This window comes from Eutrigla gurnardus, assembly GCF_963514095.1.
Source record: "Eutrigla gurnardus genome assembly, chromosome: 13".
In the NCBI taxonomy this organism is placed as follows: domain Eukaryota; kingdom Metazoa; phylum Chordata; class Actinopteri; order Perciformes; family Triglidae; genus Eutrigla; species Eutrigla gurnardus.
Window position 1 is genome coordinate 4,671,385 of NC_139936.1, and position 21,057 is coordinate 4,692,441.

Consider the following 21,057-nt stretch of genomic DNA (forward strand, 5'->3'; position numbering starts at 1 on the left):
TCCTTTTCCATTCAAAGAGCCTGACGGAGGCAGGGATCTGGTTTCACAAAAGGTAGACTTTCACCATGGCTTAAATCTCACCAACAGTTCAGACTGACATCCACGTTCATCGCTTCCTCAGAGCTGCTCAATCTCAGGCAGAACGAATTTTCTGCATATATCGGTACAACTCCCGACTCGTGGAAACATTTCCTGAAGAATTAAACAACGGATTAATTCATTTATTTATCCACGCATCTTCAGCAACTCTTCTTCTTGTCAGAAAATCGCAAATTTTGCAATTGGCTTAAAAGGCTACGTGTGAATTTCTGCCCCTATATGGTTAAGAGACGGATAACTTAAGTTAATGGTGGACTGGAACCAAATACATGTACTGTAAGTACATTTACATTTAGGTCATTTAGCAGACGCTTTTGTCCAAAGCAACATACAATAAGTACATTTGTCAAAAGAAAGAAACAAAGAAACCACAACATATCATTGCCGATAAAGTAAGAGCTAAAAAGCAAGTGTTAGGTCCTCGTCTGAGTAAAGTAGCTACTTAGTACTGTATTATAATAGTATTCTGAGGTAGACATATCATACGTGTTTTCATTTTCTGGTACTTTATACTTTGTTCCTCTAATTAGTATGTTGACATGGTGGTATTGAGGTATGGCAGGTAGCTCTCTAATATCAGTCTTTATTCTTGTGCAGCTGGTATTAAACTAAGACGGCCTTCGCCTTACAGACCCATCTAAGATGGTCCTAACCTTACAGACCCATCTAAGACGGCCTTCGCCTTACAGACCCATCTAAGATGGTCCTAACCTTACAGACCCATCTAAGACGGCATGCCTTACAGACCCATCTCAGACGGTCCTAACCTTGTAGACCAGACTAACACATCTCCATGAGATCGTCCCCGGTTATTTATCATACCTCCTCTCGTCTCAGCCAACTCGCTGTCTCTCACTCTCTCAGTCTCCCAGCGATACTATGGGCACTGTTTCCCTGTGCCTGTGCGCACCATGTTTGCCAGAGGAACGCACAAGAATCCGAGCTCCACAATCCCTCTTAACCTTTGACCTTGGCTTATTGTTACCTGTGAGCAGCACTGTGGCAAACATGTTGTACAAGTACTGTACAGCCCTGCAAGCTGTTTGTGTTCTGCAAGTATGGAGGGCAGGGGAGGAGGGAAGGAAGAGAGGGAGCTATTTAATCCCCCCCAAAGGAACTCCCCTCTCAACCCGTATCGTGAACTCACAGGCAAATCGCGTTGCTGGAAGGCACACCACACACACACTGCTGTCTTTTTAATTTCATCAGCTGAAAGAAATCTATACAGTGCTTTGGAATCAGACTGAGCTGCGGAGAGAAGTGAACTATACGGCACCCCGGAATGTAAACAGGTTTCTCACCAAGTGTAGCATAAAAATACCACATTGTAACAGACCTCTTGGCTATGATAATGGTCAATAGTACAGATCAGAGGTCTTGGTAGATTTTATGGTTGTTAGTCCTACAGTATATCAATAGGAACAAGTTGAACAAATCCAGACAACAATTCAGAGGGAATATAGCAATAGTATACACAAATTATTCAAGTGTTAACATGGATAAAATGTTGGCTTCTGGTGAAAGCATTGTATTGACGGTGGCGTTTCGCTTGCCATTATGAAAAGCATTATCTCCTGGGAATATTAGGAACGCTGTCATTAAATCCCATGCAGTCAGCTGCTTGGTTAGGAACAGATATGAGCTGTAATCTGCAGAGAATGGACTCATCTCTCCTGCAATTTTTTTGTAATTGTCCAAATATCCACAAAAATAGGAACAATTATTATTAAATATTCATAAAACAGAGCACCCATCTACATATAATTGTCAAACCTCCATCACCAAGCTTAGTAACAATGCTGGCCAGACATTTGAGTTTTTTTTGTTTTTTGTTTTTAAAAAAAAAGAAGAAATCATGGTAGATTCCAGCTGCTCTGGTTCTGGTATTTTATTTTACAGAAGAGATGTCATAACAGCTGTAACTGTTTGTTCATTATACAATATCGTCCTTTGTCCTCTATTGCAGTTTTCTAATTTTGCAGTTTGGTATAACTTTTGGAGTACAAACAATCCTCATCAGTACGGGTAAGAGTTAGACAGGCCACTATAATATCTGCCAACTTTGCATTCATAGCTGTCACACTTAATTATCGTGCCAAAATAAAAGAAAATACATTGGCTGCAGGAGGTCTTTTGTGAAGTCTTTGTTTTTGTGTACAATTAAATGGCAAGCATGCTATATACTTAAGTAGGGGCTATTTTAGGTGAGCATAATTGTTAGTGAGTTGTTTTTATCAGCATGCATCCCTCCCCTTCACCGCACCCTATCAGGAGACACCCCTAAGAGGAAGCGTTTTCCACAGCCGAGGCCCCGGCAACCCCCCACCAACCCTGACATTTGTTCATTTACCCGCCCCTCTCTCCCCCTTACGCTTTCGATGCCTGCCTTTTTTCTCACCGGGTCGGTGTCTGTCAAAAATGGACCAGTTTACAGGGGGGGGACAGGTAGGCAGACTGCAGCAAGCCCCCCACCTGTACCCTAAAACCCATGAATTCGCATGCGGGGCCGACTGCCAGAGATCCTGCTTTACTGACTGAAGTGGAGGGTGTGTGTGGGGGGGGGGGGGGGGGGTATGACAAAGACGACAGCTTGTGTGGGGGAACATTGTCTGCGGCTGCGACTAGAAATCTTTTCAGGAAAAAACAGGATTTTATACACAATGGTCGTGGGTGTGAAGAAAGGGGGCACATATTAAAAGAAGCGCCTTTATGTGTGCAGAGCTACTGGTTTTAAACAGCATTTGCATGGAGAAGGTCCAATCTGTTCTTTTTTTCCCCTACTAGGCTATAGTGTGACAGACTGGATCAAAGGGGGCTTTCCAGGTTGTCCTTGTTTTCTTGGAGACTAATCGGGATATGCCCAGGACGGTGAGCAGGCTGCAAATTAATGTAGCTCAATGACACACAGCAGGCCTTCTTCCTTTAAATAAAATGAATGTTTCTCTCTCTCAGACAAAGAGACAGAATCCATGTGGTAAAGTCAATAGGAATTTAGTTTTTCTTAGAATAAACTATTAAGCAACATGTGCAAACTATAATATATGGATGATTATTCCTTCGTTGCCCGAACAGCATTCATGGCTTGTGATAGGAAACCATAGCAGCTCACGTTCTTCATGCAGTGAAACCTCCTCAATCATCTCACCACGGCAACCGCAGCAGGGAGGTCAGTTGTTATAGAGATGGCAAGGCTTGGTAGGTTATCAGCTACAGTATCGCCCGTGTGTGTGAGTGTGTGTGTGTGTGTGTGTGTGTGTGTGTGTGTGTGTGTGTTATATGTGGACGGGGGATGGAGCTGACAATTGAGCGGAGGATTCTTATGTAATTCTCCCTTTAGGTGGCAGAGAACAGTGAGAGCAGCAGCCCACACTGAAGAAGAGCCTGTTTGTTAATAAACTGAAAGTAAGATAAGATCGTATTAATACAGGCTGCGTGTACACAACAAGGGGGGGGTCATGATGTAGAAGTGCGATGGGGACACAGACAGTAAAAGCAACTGAGTTCAGGTATGAAGTGGGCCTCAAAAATCACCCTTTTCTATCAGCCTCTTTTAAACACTTCCACACACTATATGCAGATAGCACACACACACACACACACACACACACACACAAACCCACTTGAAACAGGACAACCTTTATAAAAAAATAAATATAAAAAAGAGAGAAAGAAGCTAACAAACACCAACATCCTATGTGGCTGAGAGGCTGATGAGGTTTAGCGAGGGAATGACTTCCACAGGCTGAACTCCATGCAGCACAACCTCTGACATTTGTCTGGCTGTAGCTGACAGCAGGATGAGCACCGCTCTAAATGTTAAGCACCTCCAGCTGAGTCTCCATGTTAAGGGCTATTGTTGACTTGTACCGAGGGAGGTTTCCGATAGTTAGGAAGAAAAAAAAAAAGACAAACTACCCGCACGTAAACTTTATCAGGGTCAAACTAAAACACAAAGCTTTTTTCAGACTTCTTGGTAATTTACTTAAATATTTCTGGCATAACTCTTAATCACATACGTTTACTCACTTCTCACATATATTTATATACGACAATCTGTTGAAATTCTTCCCACAAAGAACATGTGTTTATGCTGTCAGTTTAAGTTTAAACAAAGGAGGACAACAGGTGCACCGAGTGGAGTTTATATTGGATGAAGTTGCTTCATATGACTCGGAGCCAGGAGGCACGTCTGTGTAAAAGTTTGCAAAACCATAAACAAGCAAACTGTTAACCTGGGTTATGAGCATTTTTAGCAACTTTGGAGGGAGAAAAAAAAAAAAAAATCACATTTAAAAAAAAAAAAGAGAAAATTGTTCAATTCCTTTGCGCCCACCCCCTTGTCATAAGATATGGATGTCCCGTAAGGTTATTTGTGTTTGCCGGGAAATGAAGTGCTCAACTGGATTAAAAACATACTGCATATGTTTGGAAATCTGTTTCCCTGGGCGTATGAGTGGAGTGAGCGAGCGTGAAGCAGCAGCTTGCGTCTCCTCCAAGAGAGAGGGCAGACACTCTCATCATTAGCTGGGCTACAATGTGCTCCTCTACCTGCTCCAATCTGCACAGCCAGGCTCCACTCTGACGCCAGACAGATGTTCCCAGCACGAGGTGCAAAGTACGGAGAGAGGGGAAACGAGAGTGAGCAGGAGAGAGGCAGAAGAATGGAAATATTCAGCAGAGTACACAATAAGAGTTTAATTATGAATAATACCAATGGTTCTTTGTTCTCACAATGAAACTAGCTATGGTTCGTCTGGCCTTTGGGAAATTGTTTTTGGCTTCCATATGGGGGCAGCTGTCTGTCAAAAAAAAAAATAAACGCTTAAATCACAACATACCACAGTGGGGATACATGATAAAGAACAACACAATTGTGTATGTTTGTTTGCAATATGGGATATTGGCTTTTGCAGGGGTTAGAAATGTAATTTCAGCACTAAATCAGTGACTTATGTGACGGTTAACATCAACCTGATATAGTTTGTTCCTATTGTTGATCCCAAAAATATGAAACACTAATAAATGTATCAGCACAGTTGTTGACACATGCTTGATTATAATCAAACGATGCTGTTTGCAGAAACAAAACCATCAAGTGTTATGCTTTTTAAGGGGGATTTGAATGAAATACAACAAGGGGTTACAAGCCTAATAGTTTGCAGTTTAAAGGACATCTTGAGGTGTGGAGCAGACGATCACTGCAGGCTGCAGAATTCACAAACACAAAGCCAGCTGGTCTGACACAGTCACAATACTTCACTGTTTGTATTTGCCTGACCAGCAGCAGAACACAGGCTCTGTTCCCCTCCGGGAGCCGCTACAACAGAGATGGATGTTAAAGCATGCGTATCCCTCATGCACCATAACAAAGAGCACAGCACACACCGTGTGCCGAAACGGCCAACTGGCCTTCCATTAGCCGGGGAGAGGAAGTTAACGAACACATGATGGCTTCCCATCAAAAAGACTTTTGATTTGGCCTTTGGAAAACGAAGCAGCGGGTCACTGAATGACCACAGCCTGAACAGATCACCGTGGATCAGGAATCCTTTGTCTCATGTCAACAAGAAACTGCTGTCTAACCAAATGAAACAAGCTGATAGTTTAATATAGTTTCTGATTAATACATTTATATTTATAGCATCATTTTACAAATAGAATAATCGAAGGCATTGAAACTTTGATGGGGACAGCAACCTCCAAAATACATCCAAAAATCCATTAAATATCATAAAACCCAAATGTTATATACTCCTGCTCCATCTCAATAAATCCTAAAACAATGCATCGCTGTTTGAAATGGGGTTTAACAGCCCTAATGAACACCTTTTCTCAGAGGAGAGAGAGCTTTAGCCACTCTTCTGCAAGTTCATATTGCATCACGTGGATTCACAAACCGCCAAAAAAACTTTAATGAGAGAATAAGTATTAACAAGTAAAAGTAAGACCCAGTGCTGCATTTATATAAGCCGCCTCTATTCGGATACTAATGATTTGCTTGTTACGGTAATTAGCGCTGCGAGACCGTACCGGAACATCTGCATCGGTTTAGACTCCGGGAGAGCGGAGAGAGGGAGGGAGGGGCTCACAATCTGGAGTTTCGACTCCGAAAGCTTGACAACAATCTGTTGATGGTTATTTTGGTAATTGTCCATAATTGATGTAAAACACGCCGTGTGTGTTGGAGGAGATTTTAAACAAATCTTTGCGTAGCTGAAGGGGGGTCAATGAAAAGGGGCATTTGAGAGGAAAATGCACACAAAGCATCTGATAAGTGTTTTAAAAGAAAGTGGACGGGAGGAGACGAGACACCCAGACACATGAACATGGTGACAACTTGATGACATTTGTTTCAACATCAAATTCTGTTGAAACAAATATTCGGAAAAGAAGAAATAAAACTAAAGCAACGCAAGCAAGAAAGCCAAATTAGTTCCTTGTTTTATTTTATTTCCATACATACGTCCCTCCTATTATCTTGAATGTGAAATCTCAGTAACACTTCAAATTTGGCAACTTGGTGGTCAAAGGTCAGTGTGACCTGTGTGAATTAATATGCTTATTATGATAGTTACAGGGGTAAGGGTGGTAATTCTGGTTTATGAACGTTGGTTCTTCTCTCTGTCTTTGTTAGGCATGCATTCGCCGTCCATGAGCAAAAAATGTCCTTGTTTCACGTTTTTATAACCGTCCATCCAGAGGAGCTAATCTGAAACGACTGTGCAGTGTGTGTGTGTGTGTGTGTGTGTGTGTGTGTGTGTGTGTGTGTGTGTGGCGGGCTCTCAAACACCTCTTCCTGTGGTCATAGAGGGTTCTGGCATGACTGACTCATTGTGAGGAGATCCTCAGCACATGTTGTGATAAGTGAAGAGCCATAGCTGAATAATTCGGCTCAGAGCAAGGTGAGTGATGAGTGTAAAATAAACACGGTAGCCCAGCGCGGCGTCCTTGTTCCGATCGCTCCTCTAATGAGACCTCGGCTGAAGACGCGGCGTAAAGCTACGGTGCCACGTTGCTCGGTCCGGCCTGACCCCGCTTCACTCTCGGCTGAATCAAGGAAATCTTTTACCTCCTTAGCTGGGGCTACGGATAAAGGATACGCACTAATTATGGAGACGTCCACAAACTAGAGCAAGACTGCACGACCTTGGACTAATGAATATAAAAAAAAATGAATATGGCTGCTGCAGCTCGTGCTGTTTGACGAGCGAGGATCAAAACACTGATCCGTTTGACATTTGAAAGCATGACCCCCAACTACTACAAATATTCTACCATCAAACAAATTGCCAGAAATACTGATCTAAATTTAAAACAAGTATAAAAACTCAAAGGACCAATTAAGTATTTTCAAATATATAAATATATATAATTTAAGAATAAATTGACCTAAAATTTCCCTCAAAATCATAACTGCCCTGAAACAAAATCCAACACGTTCACATTGACACTTGAAAAAACAAAACCGAGGTGGCGTGATGTCACCTAGCCACTGTGGTCAATTAAACACCTCCCACTACAGGTTGGCATCACTCAAAAGGCTCATTAACCCTTCTGACCAACCACCAGTCACAATCAGAATAACATCCCGTCACATCGGCCAATCCCTACATGGGCAGAGCGGGTCAACACCCACACAAGTGACAGGAAATTGAATTGCCGGAGAGAACGCGGCCCGTCTGAGCACTTGAAAAACATTTGTTTATTCACAGCCGGTCACACGGCCAGACCGATTTTATGGGCTTAAATATAAGAAGCAAAAGGTGATGCCTAATGCAATTTAATAAAAGTAAAAGTACTTTTTGTGTGTTGTTGATGTATGCGAGTGATATGAGGTAAATATCCTTACAGGCAAGCAGGATATGTGGTTGCATAAATCATCTCTAAAAGCACAGCGCCCGACGAGCTGAATCACAGAATTTCTTAATTCATAGCCGTTGGAAAGGTTTTCTGAAATATATATCCCGGATACATCACATTTGGATCTTTGAATCAATGTGGCGTGTACTTTAGCGTACAACTGCGCCTTACAAAACGAAAACAGGAGCGGCGACGCATCGCCGAAGCCTCTTTGTGTGCTTGTTTTTCAGACCACTAGTCTTAATCTACTGGGTTGATCTCCCGGCTCCCCGCGGGATTATAAAAATGTCTGCAAACCTCCAAAATATTTGAGGCAATCAACAACTCAACGTGCATTTGGCGGTAGAACGCAAGAATGTGAAAACACACAAGCGAACGGATAAAAAAAGGAGTGAAATATGAAGAGAAATAAGGGGATCGGAGCGGTGCCCATTTCGGGGGTGTAAAATATGGAGAAGTGTGGATCATTGGGGGAGCTGCTCTGCCTGGGGGAACAGATGAAGGGAGGACACTCTGCCAAGATCTCTCCACTGGAGGGGGAGCTGAGGGACTGGAGCTCTATGGGAGAAAGAGTGTGCGCCTCGCATGCTGCTCTCCTCAATCTCAGTCTCACACGCCTGCATTGACACGTCCCAGGCTCTCTGCAGCAGAGGGAAATTGCTGCTGACAGGGCCTTGCAAACTTTCACAGCCATTTAGAAAGACTTACTCCCACACTTTTGTCACAGGCATTTATTGCACAAGATACATGATATGAAAAATTAACATTTTTTGAACTTGGCATGCCTTTTTTCGCCAAGTTAGGCTTAAAAAACCATTCATAATTTTTCAGCCGCGCGATCGGCCCCACTGCAGATGTAAACACGAGACATGCCAAGCGAGACCCCGAGATTATGACAATTTTGAAGAAAAAAAAAAAAAAATTCAAACGCTACTTCATAAATTTGTACCACACGAGCTCCTAATCCAATAACAAATGCCGTCCGTGTCACCATCACCAAAACACACAAGGCTGTTTTTAGGAGCAGAGGTTAATGCAGACGTAGTCTTACCTCTATGTCCGCGACCACCCAGTGTCTCCAGTAGCGATATATTGGTTTGGCACGGCTGAGAGCATCAGGATCAACCATCACCAGAGTGTACAGCTTATCCTGCAAACATAAAATATTATTTTTAATGCAGACAGAGTGCTTTACTACAGTAACACACACGTTGAGGCTGGCCCATAGGCAGTTCCAGCGGTACCCGATCCCTTTCTGAAGGTGCCGTTTGTGCATCACATTGCCCAAAGGCTTGCATCTTAAATACTTACATAATATATTTCACATTCTTAGCTTTAACTAACTGTACCGAAAAGAAAGCATCAAATTAATTACACTCCAAAATGTCACTCTATTCATAACAGAAATGAGGTGTACTAGTTATTTGTTTGGTTGACTGAGTTCACAAAGCTGACAAACACAGTTCATAACCAGAAGGTTTGGTTTTGCCTTTTGTTGGCTTCAGCTGTCAAGGCTAAAATGTTGCAGAGAAAAAGAGAAACATCTTCCATCTGACAATGTTTTCTGTAAAAAGCATGAAATAAAACATGTTATAAAACGGCAGAAATACACATAAGAATATGTTCTGCAGCCATGCGAGTACAGTCTGATAGCAAAAGTACAGCTTGCTCTCTTCTGTTATTCCTTAAACTTAATATTATCGCTGTGCCATCAAGGAAGTGACAACATTTTGGATCTGGTACCAAAATCGGCTAGTTAACATATTCACAGTAACTTTCTGCCACTTCCCCAGTATCTTTGTACCCCTCAATCTGTCAATAGATAAAGCGAGAGAAAAAAAAGCATCTTAACGAACACTTGATAACAGTTATTGGACGTTGACTTGGCGGCTGAACTGCCGGAAAAAATTTCATTCTGTCTGTCCCTAAAAGTTAGAGAATTATGAGAGCAGATTGAATTACTGCAAGAGCACATTTGTCATCCCTGGTCTCGTGCCCAAAATCTGCCAGACCATATGATGGGCTTTTTTTATTTTGTTCACTTCCTACAAACAGAGACATTAATCGAGGCTGCTTCAATCCACGATGTCCTCTTGCAGTGTATGTACTTTCAACTGAGGCGAGACCATAATGATATCAGCTTTAATGCATATGACACAGATGCAGCGTTTCTTACATTTTTTACACTCGCTGCCAAACGACACCGTCTGTGGTGCATTGAGCCCATTTCAGAGAATCAAACGCGCGCACATAAATATAAACCCTGAATTTCTGTTTGTTGTGTCCCATCAAGACATTCTTACAGGCCCCTCTGAAAATCATCGTAAGCTGATGTACTTGAATGAGATAAAGAGTCATGTATTTTTCTGCAGATGCTCATTTTCAGAAGGATTCTCTGCCTACCTGACAAGCAGTAATAAGCGTAAACAACTAAGCCTAATAATAGGATAATACTGTAGTCTCAGCGATAGCGCCTGCAGGTAACATCCAGACACACCAGCAACAATAGAGCCTCCTCCACAGCCTGTCAAAAGTGACTCTATATCAGTGACCCCCCCGGGCAGCTTACCAACCATGACCTGTTGCCTTCTCAAGAGTTGTAATCCTCATTTGTACATGTTTGCTACCAGGCAAAAACACTGTGATAATGTAGTTACACTAATATTTAAGTCAGACCCCCATGCATTCAGAAATAGCATGGTTTCAAACAACACACACACACACACACACACTAAAAGGTATTTAAATTAAAAATGACCTCCAGTCACAATTATCATTGTAATAAATAGCACTTTATCGGATATTTCACGAAAGTTACCATGGATGGAGCTACACTGTATAGGACAGGCTTAAGATTTCCCAAAGCCAAATTTAGAACATTAAGAACATTTCACATTAATTTTCCAAACTGTAACAACAAACATGTGGTCTATTTATGGTAGAATTTAAATGATTCCTGCACATATTTTGGGCTTGAATTTCTACCTGTAAGAATCTGGCTGGTCCAGCTGGCACAGGCAGCAAATAATACAAGAGGCTCCCTCCGTGCTTGCACTTCACACATTGTGGCATGTACCCTTCCCTCTTACAAGAACACTTTTTTTCTCCATCTGTCAAAATCCACATTAATTACGCACAGATATGTGTGAAAGACTCCAGGGAAAAACAGATGCATATTCTGCCATCTGAAACCATTTATCGTGGCTCGACCAACTAAATGTATATTAAAACATGTTTTTTAAACGGGGGCTAATTCTCATGGCTGGATACTGGAAGGAACACATTTTCCCAAATATATTTTGTCAGTATTAACTACGATAATGAGAGAAAAGTAACAGTCCTCAATGATAATTGGATGAATGAATTTGATAATGAAAATTTAGATTTGCACTGCAGCGAATCAAACCTCTCATACCTCTTATGTTCCTGTGTTTAATATTTTTCTTTTTTTTTTTATCTAGTAGACTTACATTATTGTAAAAGAGATGAAAGGTCAGCAACCCACTCTTGTTACGCTCCGTAATGGTTTCTAAAGGACTCTGAAAATGTCAGAATAATCTGAGAGCCCGGAGCAGAAGTGAAATCTGGGCAGGTGTCAGCCACGGACCACAGAGCACCATCGGGCCATTATACAGGAGGTTCCTGGGTGTAGGCTGGAGGTGGGGGGAGATTGAGCCTGCATTCTCTTGGGATTAACCTCCCACTGCCTGCTGTGATCACAGCAAAACGGCCCCAACGGGACCACACCTCAGACGCCAGGCGGCTGGAATAAACCCCGACGCTGGCTGGGTCTCTATCATGGTCTGCTGGTTGGTGGTGGTGAACAGTGGGCAAAGGGAGCCTCAAAACATCTTGATGGTTGTATACGATAGAAAGGTGCAGTCTGTTGTTTTAATACATTTTTATATTGTGTATTTTCGAGAGATGACATGAAACTCCCACTCCACGCCAATAGCATCGAGTAGATACACTATTTGCAAAACAGAAGACGGCGAAGAACAAAGGCAGAGAAATACCAGCGTCTCTGAGGACGTAAACTACTGGCTTACCTTTGAGTGAACTCTGCTGGGGATGAGAATCAGAGAGATGTCTAATCGCTGCTCTCGTAGAGCTGCCTGGGCTATCGAGCCCGGCTCTGCTAACTGATGACACCGCGAAGGGCGAGAGTGAGTTAGCGAGAGGGAGGCAGGGAGGGAGGGAGAGGCCCCTCTGTGAGTTTACAAGTTCATGCTTTATCCCTGACCCAATAGCAAACAGTGTCATCCGTGCAGCTGCCTATTAATATACCCATTGCTTTATCCTCCCCTGTTCTTCATCTCCTAAGCACAGAACTCACAGCGTTTCATTAAATGGTCAACTGTGCTCGGCGCTCGACCCGGGGCAAAGCAACGCATCGATCTCAAATCCCTGTTTAAGTAGCAAAAATACTTGAACTCGTTTGGTAATTAACAGGTATCTGTGTTGTGATTAAGACACGCCGGTGGCTTAACAACCATCGACTGCAGCTTAGAACAAGGTTGAAAGATCGATCTGGAAATAACAGAAAAATAAAAAACCTAAAACACAACTGATGTACATTTTTCAGACGCTGAAGTAAAATCGATTTAGCCAAAAAAGTATTTAAAAAAGAAAACCGAAATGAAACTCCATCTATAATCTGGTGTCAAGTGAATTCATAGAGCAAAGGACGTGTGCACTTTTACACTCCGGACAAAGTAATAAAGTTTAATTTCGGAGGCGGAGGGAGGGGCAGGAGGGCAAACGATGGGGAAAGGTAACAGTTGCGCCACTGTCGGGTTCAGCAGAGGAGGTTCATCCTGTTGGAGGGGAGGTCAAGGGTCAGCCAGACAGCAGTAATTGAATCCTGACCAGAGTGGGAGCCGCAGACCCAAAAATGAGATGGAGATGGAAGGGGGGGGGCTGTGGCAGTCACCTAGAGTCCACCATCCTTACAGGTGAGGAGGTCCTCGCTGGTCATTAATAATAGTCGCCCCCCAAACCTGCAAGCAGCATTATAAAACCTTCTTCACAGACATTCATAAAAGGCCGATCGGTAACCTGCCTCACAGGAATCGGACGAGGAAAAAAACTGAATTTCGTGGGAATCTTACAAAAATATATAGTTTTATTCTAGTGATAGAAAAGAGGCCTTTGTGACTACGGAGACAAAAATACAAATGTCAACTTAGACACCTACAACTGCTGTGTGATCTGCAGGTTTAAGGAAGTGGACAGCATTTACATATGTATTAAATATACCATGACTCACATCTGTCCACTGCCTGCACTTCCACTGCCCATAATATACTCCCAGCGGTTCAGCTCTGTGAAAGATGTTGAGTTGCATTATGGGAAGTATAGTATCCAGTTTTTATATGCAGAAAACATTTTTTCATTTGTGTTCCCTACAATATCTGCTCTTGCAGTACAACATCTGTTTATACCAACTGAAGCATGATTTTTTTTGTGAAGGTGCCCTGTGGAGTTTTTCTTGTTTACATACATTGTGTCTCACTAAAACACATTATGTGTGTGTGTGTGTGTGTGTGTGTGTGTGCTTAAGCTCCAACAATTTGAATGCGTTTCCTTCTTTATAAAACATTTGCAAAGCTTTCTCCATACTTCAAATCGTGCACTGTCGACATCCGTGGTTCCTTCATAGCATTGTTCTTCTTCACTGCCTTTGTTGTTGGGCCATTATCACCAGTGACTGTCAATCACCGGACGAGTGTGAAACCAATGGCAGGATGTGCATCCAGCGTCTGCGTGGGTGTTCACACGATACAAACAAAACAGGGGCGCACTCATAATAACATTGCTCCATAGTGCGGGTACCCTCGACGTCATGTTTAACACTTGGTTAAAAAGTTAGGGGAAGTTCTTGGTCTTGGTTAAATATTGTCTTTTTTATTTCTTCAACTTTGGTCAAAGTAGTTTATAAATAGAATTTCTCAACTAGGGACTAAAAGTCAGAATATCTCAATCTCATCTGCTTCGATTTTGACATAAAAAATATATATATGACTGTCCCTGTGATTAAATGTGCAATTAGGCTTTGGAGATAAGATTATCATTCATCACTTTATTGGCTGACCACAATAATGGTCCTCACTTGTTTCACAACAACACGCCAAAATTCAGTTATTCAGTTAGTCTCTCTCTTTCTCATGCTTTCACTACGCTTCAACAGTTCTGTTGCAATTTTGGGATTTTGTGTTATTGTGGTTACATTTATGACCACCCCATTAAAACAGGTGAGAGCAAACTGCAGTTGACCAATACATTTTGGACCAAAACAATGAAGAAGTTAAGACACAGCGTTGCAAATTCACCTATCGACAATAAAAAAGGAGTGCCTCAGAACGTGAACAACGCTGTGCAATGAAATAAGTTGGATCTACACCACAAATCATCGTGCCAGCTCTTGTGTGAAGTGGCGCTTATTGCCTATACATTGGCAACCCGTATTGCGCCACATGCATCTCCAGTACGTGGATATTTATATCTACGAGCGTCTCGTGTCCAACTGCTTTTTTTAAGATAATCATTTCTTATGTAATTTTCTTAAAGCGATATCATCAATAGGATATTTTTAACATTGCACAAACCTATGCAATACTTCATTGTATGTAAAATAAATGTAGATGCAACACATTAACACATGCACATGAGGTCAGCAAGTCAAACGGGGTGTGGGGTCAATGCATAAGCAGAGAATGCGGTCCCATGTATTGTTAATCTCCATAACTCATAATCTCAGTGCTTCTCCCCACTTTGGTGCAACTTGAGCGCTACCGATGCCTCCGAGACCAATATACAAGATGATTTGGATATTTCACGAGAGCCTGTAACAACTACAGTTACTGGTTTAACACTCGGATTGATTATTGACACGTATAAATGATATGCAAAGAGAACGCCAATACTCCTCAGTGTGTTCTGAAGCGCCTCACACAGCGCAGGCTGCTCACTACCTCCAAACCTGCCTATTTTTAACTCAGCCTCCCTCCCACACAGGAGTGGAGTGTGAAGTGGCTTATAAATCCACACTTCGAAGGAGCCACATGGTCAAAGAGAAGTCACATGTGGATACAAACGCATATTCCAGGCCCAAAGACAACGGCAGCTACTCCATCCCCGCCAGGTAGCCAAAACAGAAGAGCGAGTTACGGCATGAGGAGGCAGAGGTTCAAGTGGAATCGCAGCGGGACATGAAACACAAGTTTACATAATCGCATCAACACGTTTTTTTTTCTCTTTGCACATAAAAAAAAAGCACATAATCAAATTAATATGTGAAGCCAATATTTGTTATAGCCTCTACACTCTGCAGGTTGAAAATAAATCTGTGCGTCACTTGCAAATTCATAAAACCGCCATTCATTTTGGCCAAAAACCCCACACGAATAAACGTTTGAATGCAGTCCGTCCTGAACTCTGTCTGCTAAAAGCCTCGTACTTTCATGTTGCAGTTTGGAGCTGCTATGAAGCCATGGCTAACAGTAAGATGGTTCACAGTCTGATTGAAGCTAGAGGGGGGTGAAGGAATTAGTAGCAGCCTAGGGAACCATTTCTGCATTTTTCTCTCAACATTGAAGACCTCTTTCACCGCGCCGTGCTTGCGAACACAGCCGTGCTCATGTTAAGCTTATTAGTCACCCTGGATGCGATCTTGCTAGCTGAGGCTTTCAACACTTTCTAGTGGTGGCTTTACACACATACACCTACTCACTGCCATGAAAGCATTTTTCCCTGCAAATGCACATGCTCAAACACAGTAACTACCACTAACAGGTATTCTGAAGTAGCATGCAGCCGGGCTATATGAGGCAAGAACTATTTCCGTCGTGTAGTTTGGCTGTTGAGAACGCAACGCAGTCAAACAGGGCAAATTGCAGCACCGGACTCATATCCATAATTAGTCTGTCAAGCATGTCAAACAGCGAGAGTCATAGATCTGCTATTTCACCACCAAGTGCAGCCTATAAAAGTTAATGGTGAGCACATTCTAATTACTTCAGCGGCGTTTTGGGAATCTACATCAACTATTTTGATTCTAACAGCACTGAGGGGAGTTGCCGAGATAAAGAGAGGGAAAATAATACCGATCTGTTGGGATTACTTTTGATTAGTGGACTGTATGTGCAACAGAAAACGGCAAGTTGACATGAGATTTCTCTGCTGTAAACACCTAAAGCTCATATTTAACATGTGTTCTACAAATTATCTAGGTCATTACATTTTATTTTGGCAGCTATTTCATGCTTGTGGAAACTATTTGTTACATTTTCATATTTTGGGGTGCAAAGAGTGAAAGACGTTTATTTTAAAAAAGGGAGAATAATCCCTATTGTTGCATCTATTCTGCCACATTTTTAAAAAGGACTATAATATAATATAATATGATATAATCACAACAGTTACACTTCACGGAGAACCATCATGCAGCAGACACTTTCCGAAGACGATGGGATACATGCTGCCATGACGGGAGCTTAGTTGTAAGCACTCTGACACTCATTCCTATTTGGCCATGGGAGCTGTTAAAGGTGTCAGGCCTGTTCACAGGCACTGTGTGTCTCACCAGCCAAGATGGCTTCCACATTTTTTCTATCATGATTAATTATGGTTTCTGATGGTAGTACAGTGAGAAAGTGTAAATTATTCCCACATTTTCTTGTGCCCTCCGTTCAGTCACTGTTGTGTAGGAAGATGCTATTGACGCCATCCATGGATGGCGACCAAAAGGCATCTACATGGGGTGGCAAACTCTAGTGCCTATTAAGGGGTGGAATTTGTGGTGGGGGTGGGGGGGTTGCTTGGCATGTGGGCTGAACCTAGTCAAGACTGCCAGTTGACAGGGCCAGATTTTCCAGTATGGAAGAGTCTTGTTTCAGTGGGCGAAGCTGGGTGTTGGGAGACTGGGAGAGAGGACTGCCCAGGGCTTTGGAAGCTTGAAACAGAATATTTCAAACAGACAAGCACCGTCTGTGTTCCAGTGTCACCAGCCCACCCGTCTGACAATCAGGGCCATGTCATCACACGGGCTCTGAGTAATTCAGGGAGCACTCTTATCACCTAAGAAGATGTGGCAATCTCAAGACGTCAGAGCGGTCCGAGGTCCCGGCAGCAGAAGCGGCGTTATGGTATGGAAGCAAAAAGAACAGCTAGCATGTTCACCTACAGGCAACACATAAAGAGCATGAATGGAAAACGCTTGGAGGAATGCAACCACAATACTGCGCTTTGATTTGAATCATTACAAAAATCCACAATATGTCCTCAACACACACACACACACACACACACACACACACACACACACACACACACACACACACACACACACACACACACACACACACACACACACACACACACACACACACACACAAACACACACACACACACACACACACACACACACAGCACTGAAAATCCCTAGTTTTTGGAGAACTGGTTGGAATAAAATAATTCGTCTGACAGATCATTTTGTGTATGATGTTATATTTAGCCATGTCAGAGAGGACATCACAGAGAATGGCACTTATATCACAATGCAAAAACTGTTATCAGAGGAGGTACAGGTTTATGGTTCAAGGGCTCGTCCATTCATAGAGAACAAGCTCAGCCTCTGCCTGACACACTGATAAAGACAGCACAAATAAAACGGCTCCACGGCTCCATCTTTGCCTCTCCCCAAGGGAATAATATATCACCCATCTGAATGTGGCACATATTGAATCACTTCCAGTGTTGATGATTCATTTGAATAAATCAGCCTTTTTTATTTTGCCAACTTGAACTGATACGGAAATAAGGGAAACTGAAGTCACATTGTTAGGTGCGAGGAAGGACAGGTGTTAAGAGTGTTCTATAGGACTGGTAATCCTAATCCCCTTTCAAGCAACAATTAATGACTACAGCAATAATCTTCGTATATATATGTTGCTGCAATTCCTTTTTGACTGTCAACCGCAACCTGCCTAACTCACATAGACCAAATCCAGGGGGATATGTCGCTGCAGGCAGATAGGATCTTATCCTGGATTTGCATAGATAAATGCAAAGCAATAATTCAAAAAGCACAAGGGACGGACGGACGTAGTTTTGACCCGAGATGTATTCTCAATCTGACCATGCACTATTGACAAGACCCGCTCTCAGGAGCTTAATTTTCATATACGGTTGATGCACAGAAAAAAAGGTCCGATTGTTACCTGCATTAACCCTAAACAAATATGAAATATTTCAGGGAAGGAAAATTAAATATGGAAGCTCGCGAAACAAAAAACTTTTAATGTTTTCCACAAAAAAAGCTACGGATGCACAGGATCAGCCTATCGGCAAATATGAAAAATCAGCAGCTTGTGCAATGAAAGGGTTATATCCGCATTCAAGCTAAGAGACATACTCTAACATACACAGACACAAATCCTGTTGAGCTGAGCCGAGCAGAGATACCCTACCAGCCCTCCAAGGCACAATTAGGATTTCACGGGGGGAAGAAATCTACATTCCTGCACACATGAAAAAAGTCCTTTCTCCCTCCCCACAACAATATCAACTTTTTACTCAAGGAAAAAACCTGAAGCACCACTCGATAGGATTTGGACAAAGAAATAAAACAAAGCCAGAAAAAAAAAAAAATCTAAATTTAAGCTGCGGTTGTTAAAGAAAAAATATTATGGTTGAGGGAAAATCCAGTCCTAAGCCTCCCAGTTCCAATCAATTTCTGCTATTCTCTGTGATATGAAAAGAAGCAACCACTCATAGTTTGTTTGAAGTGCTTGCCTGCGTGGAGCCGTGCCTGCCTTCAACAACACTTTGTACGGGCAGCCTCGGTGTATGATTTTAACACCTGTCAGACATTCAGTCCAAGTTCAAGAGGTCAAGTACCTGCCTTTTTTTGGACAGATGGAGCAAAACACTCAATTTCATTTCACTCACGAGGTACACTAATGAAGCAGACAGGAACATCATGGTTAAATCATGCAGCACACATGCGATAGGGACGTTTACTGCAAGTACTACGGTTTGCAGAAGGTACATTTTCCTCCAAACTATATATAACTATATTTGAACGTTGTGCAAACTTATCTATGTCAATGATTTCCACTTCTCCCAAAAGTTTGTGAATGATCGATAAACTGTGATGCACAAGTAAGACACGAACACAACTTTCTTCTGTGCATAGTGTGGGAAAAATATATACGTTTTTTCATTATTAGTATGATTCATGTTTCATTTACGTCACGTTTAATTATTTCGTAGTCGAAACAAAACCATTCGTCAGATGGCAACGTCAGTGTATTGACAACCGGAGATGGAACACAGGAAATGAATATTATTAGAAAGACTTGATCACAGTCAGATCAAGAAAATACAGTCAACTGAGTATTTTAATTACTCTGCAACTATTCTGATAACCTAGTAGACTACAATGTTATTGTTCAAGCAAAAGTAACACACATTTTAAGTTAGAGCATCTCAATTGTGAGGATTTTCTGCATTGATGCTGGCATTTTGTAGACAAAAACAACTAAACCCTTAATCAAGAAAATATTGTTCAGGTAAAGAAGCATCGACAACGTACTAAACATGCGAGTTCACAGCCGTAGTATTAAAATGATTGGCTCTGCAATGCCATCTTTGATCTTCGTCTGGTACAGCAACACATGCTTGTCTGGATGTATCTCATGGAAATTGACCCTGGAGCTTTTCAACACCATTAAGTAGAGACACAGTGGACTAATATTTCAGCAGCAATCGAGCCAAACAATGTGAAAAAGTGAGAAAAGCTGCTACAGAAGGTGGTGAGCAAGCTACTGAACACACACTGAAGATGAACGTGAATATTTGGCTCGTTAAAATAACTTCCATCTTGCTAGCTGATATAACTATTAAAAGAAAAATCTATTTATCCATGAAACAAAGCAAAAAATCAACTAAGTTTTAAGATTTAAAAAATGCCTTTCTATATTTGAGGCAAACTCTAGCCAAAAGAAATGAATTATGCTTGTAGCACATCAACATTTACTTTGACCCCCATCATGTGTGATTTAACATTGACAGACATTAAGCTAAATACCATGAAGACAATTAATTGACTCACGCTTCAGCTACAATGAATGTCACCAAGTTTAAAATTACAGTTCTGGTGATGTGATCTGGCAACGCTAATTCCCCGAGGCACATCCATAGAGCATTATGCCAAACAAGGACATTAACGGCGCCCGAGTTTGAACGAGACCTTTTCGCGGCCCGGCCTGTGAAGTGGTGTTTTTTTAAGGAAAAACACATTGTGACCGTCACTACCGATCCTCAGATTTGCGTCGCGTCTGAAGAAAAGGTTAAGCACATCATCTATCTGAAAATGCCCAGATCTGCAGTCGGGCATAAAGTTGGCACCCGGATAAATCATGCCATCACTGCGCTTCAGTTTTCCCATTATCCATACCTCTCATGACATTCACAGAAAGAAACAAAAGCATCCTGCCAACACCTACTCTGTGAGAGAGCTCTTTCAGTTCAGCTCAAAAGCTGAGAGCTCCAAAACCTCCACACCACAGTGTGGGCAGCTCTGGCAGAGCCGCGTGCCTAAGAACACTGACTGAGTGCAACAGTTGGACTAATAACACAACAAAAAAATAAATAAAAAATAAAATGGACGCACAGCGGGGACAGCCACAGCTCCACAGCTGAGGAGCAGGTTGACTCCTGCCCACCTCTCTCTTTATTCAGGAGGAAAAGATGTCCACAATGCCTCTCGGGTCTTAGTGCCATGAGGGGCGGTGAGCTCCCAGCTTCAGCCACTTCAGGGTAAAGCAAATCACTTTAATATGTTAAGAAGATTACGCTGGATAAATGTCTAGATACATTTTTTGAAAAGCCACGTAAATCTGTAGTGTTTTTATTTGGGGAGGGGCGGCGTGTGAGTCAGTTGAGACGATCAAACACAAGCCCACCGAAATGCAACGCCATTGGCTGGGGGAAATTGGGCTTATTTGAGATTTTGCATTTTAAGCTTCTTGAATCTAAGACCATCCCACCTCTTTCTTATTATTTTTAACACCAACCTTTGGGACAACAAAACTA

At 42.2% G+C, this 21,057-nt stretch overlaps 1 protein-coding gene across 1 annotated transcript in view; it reads right to left on the reverse strand.

Moving 5' to 3' along the window:
- pebp4 (phosphatidylethanolamine binding protein 4) overlaps positions 1-21,057 on the reverse strand; it is a 46,877-nt gene that overhangs the window by 16,615 nt on the left and 9,205 nt on the right. Inside the window, exon 4 of the mRNA XM_084025299.1 lies at positions 9,011-9,109. Coding sequence (XP_083881425.1) covers positions 9,011-9,109 — 99 coding nt within the window. The remainder of the gene's footprint in view (positions 1-9,010; positions 9,110-21,057) is intronic.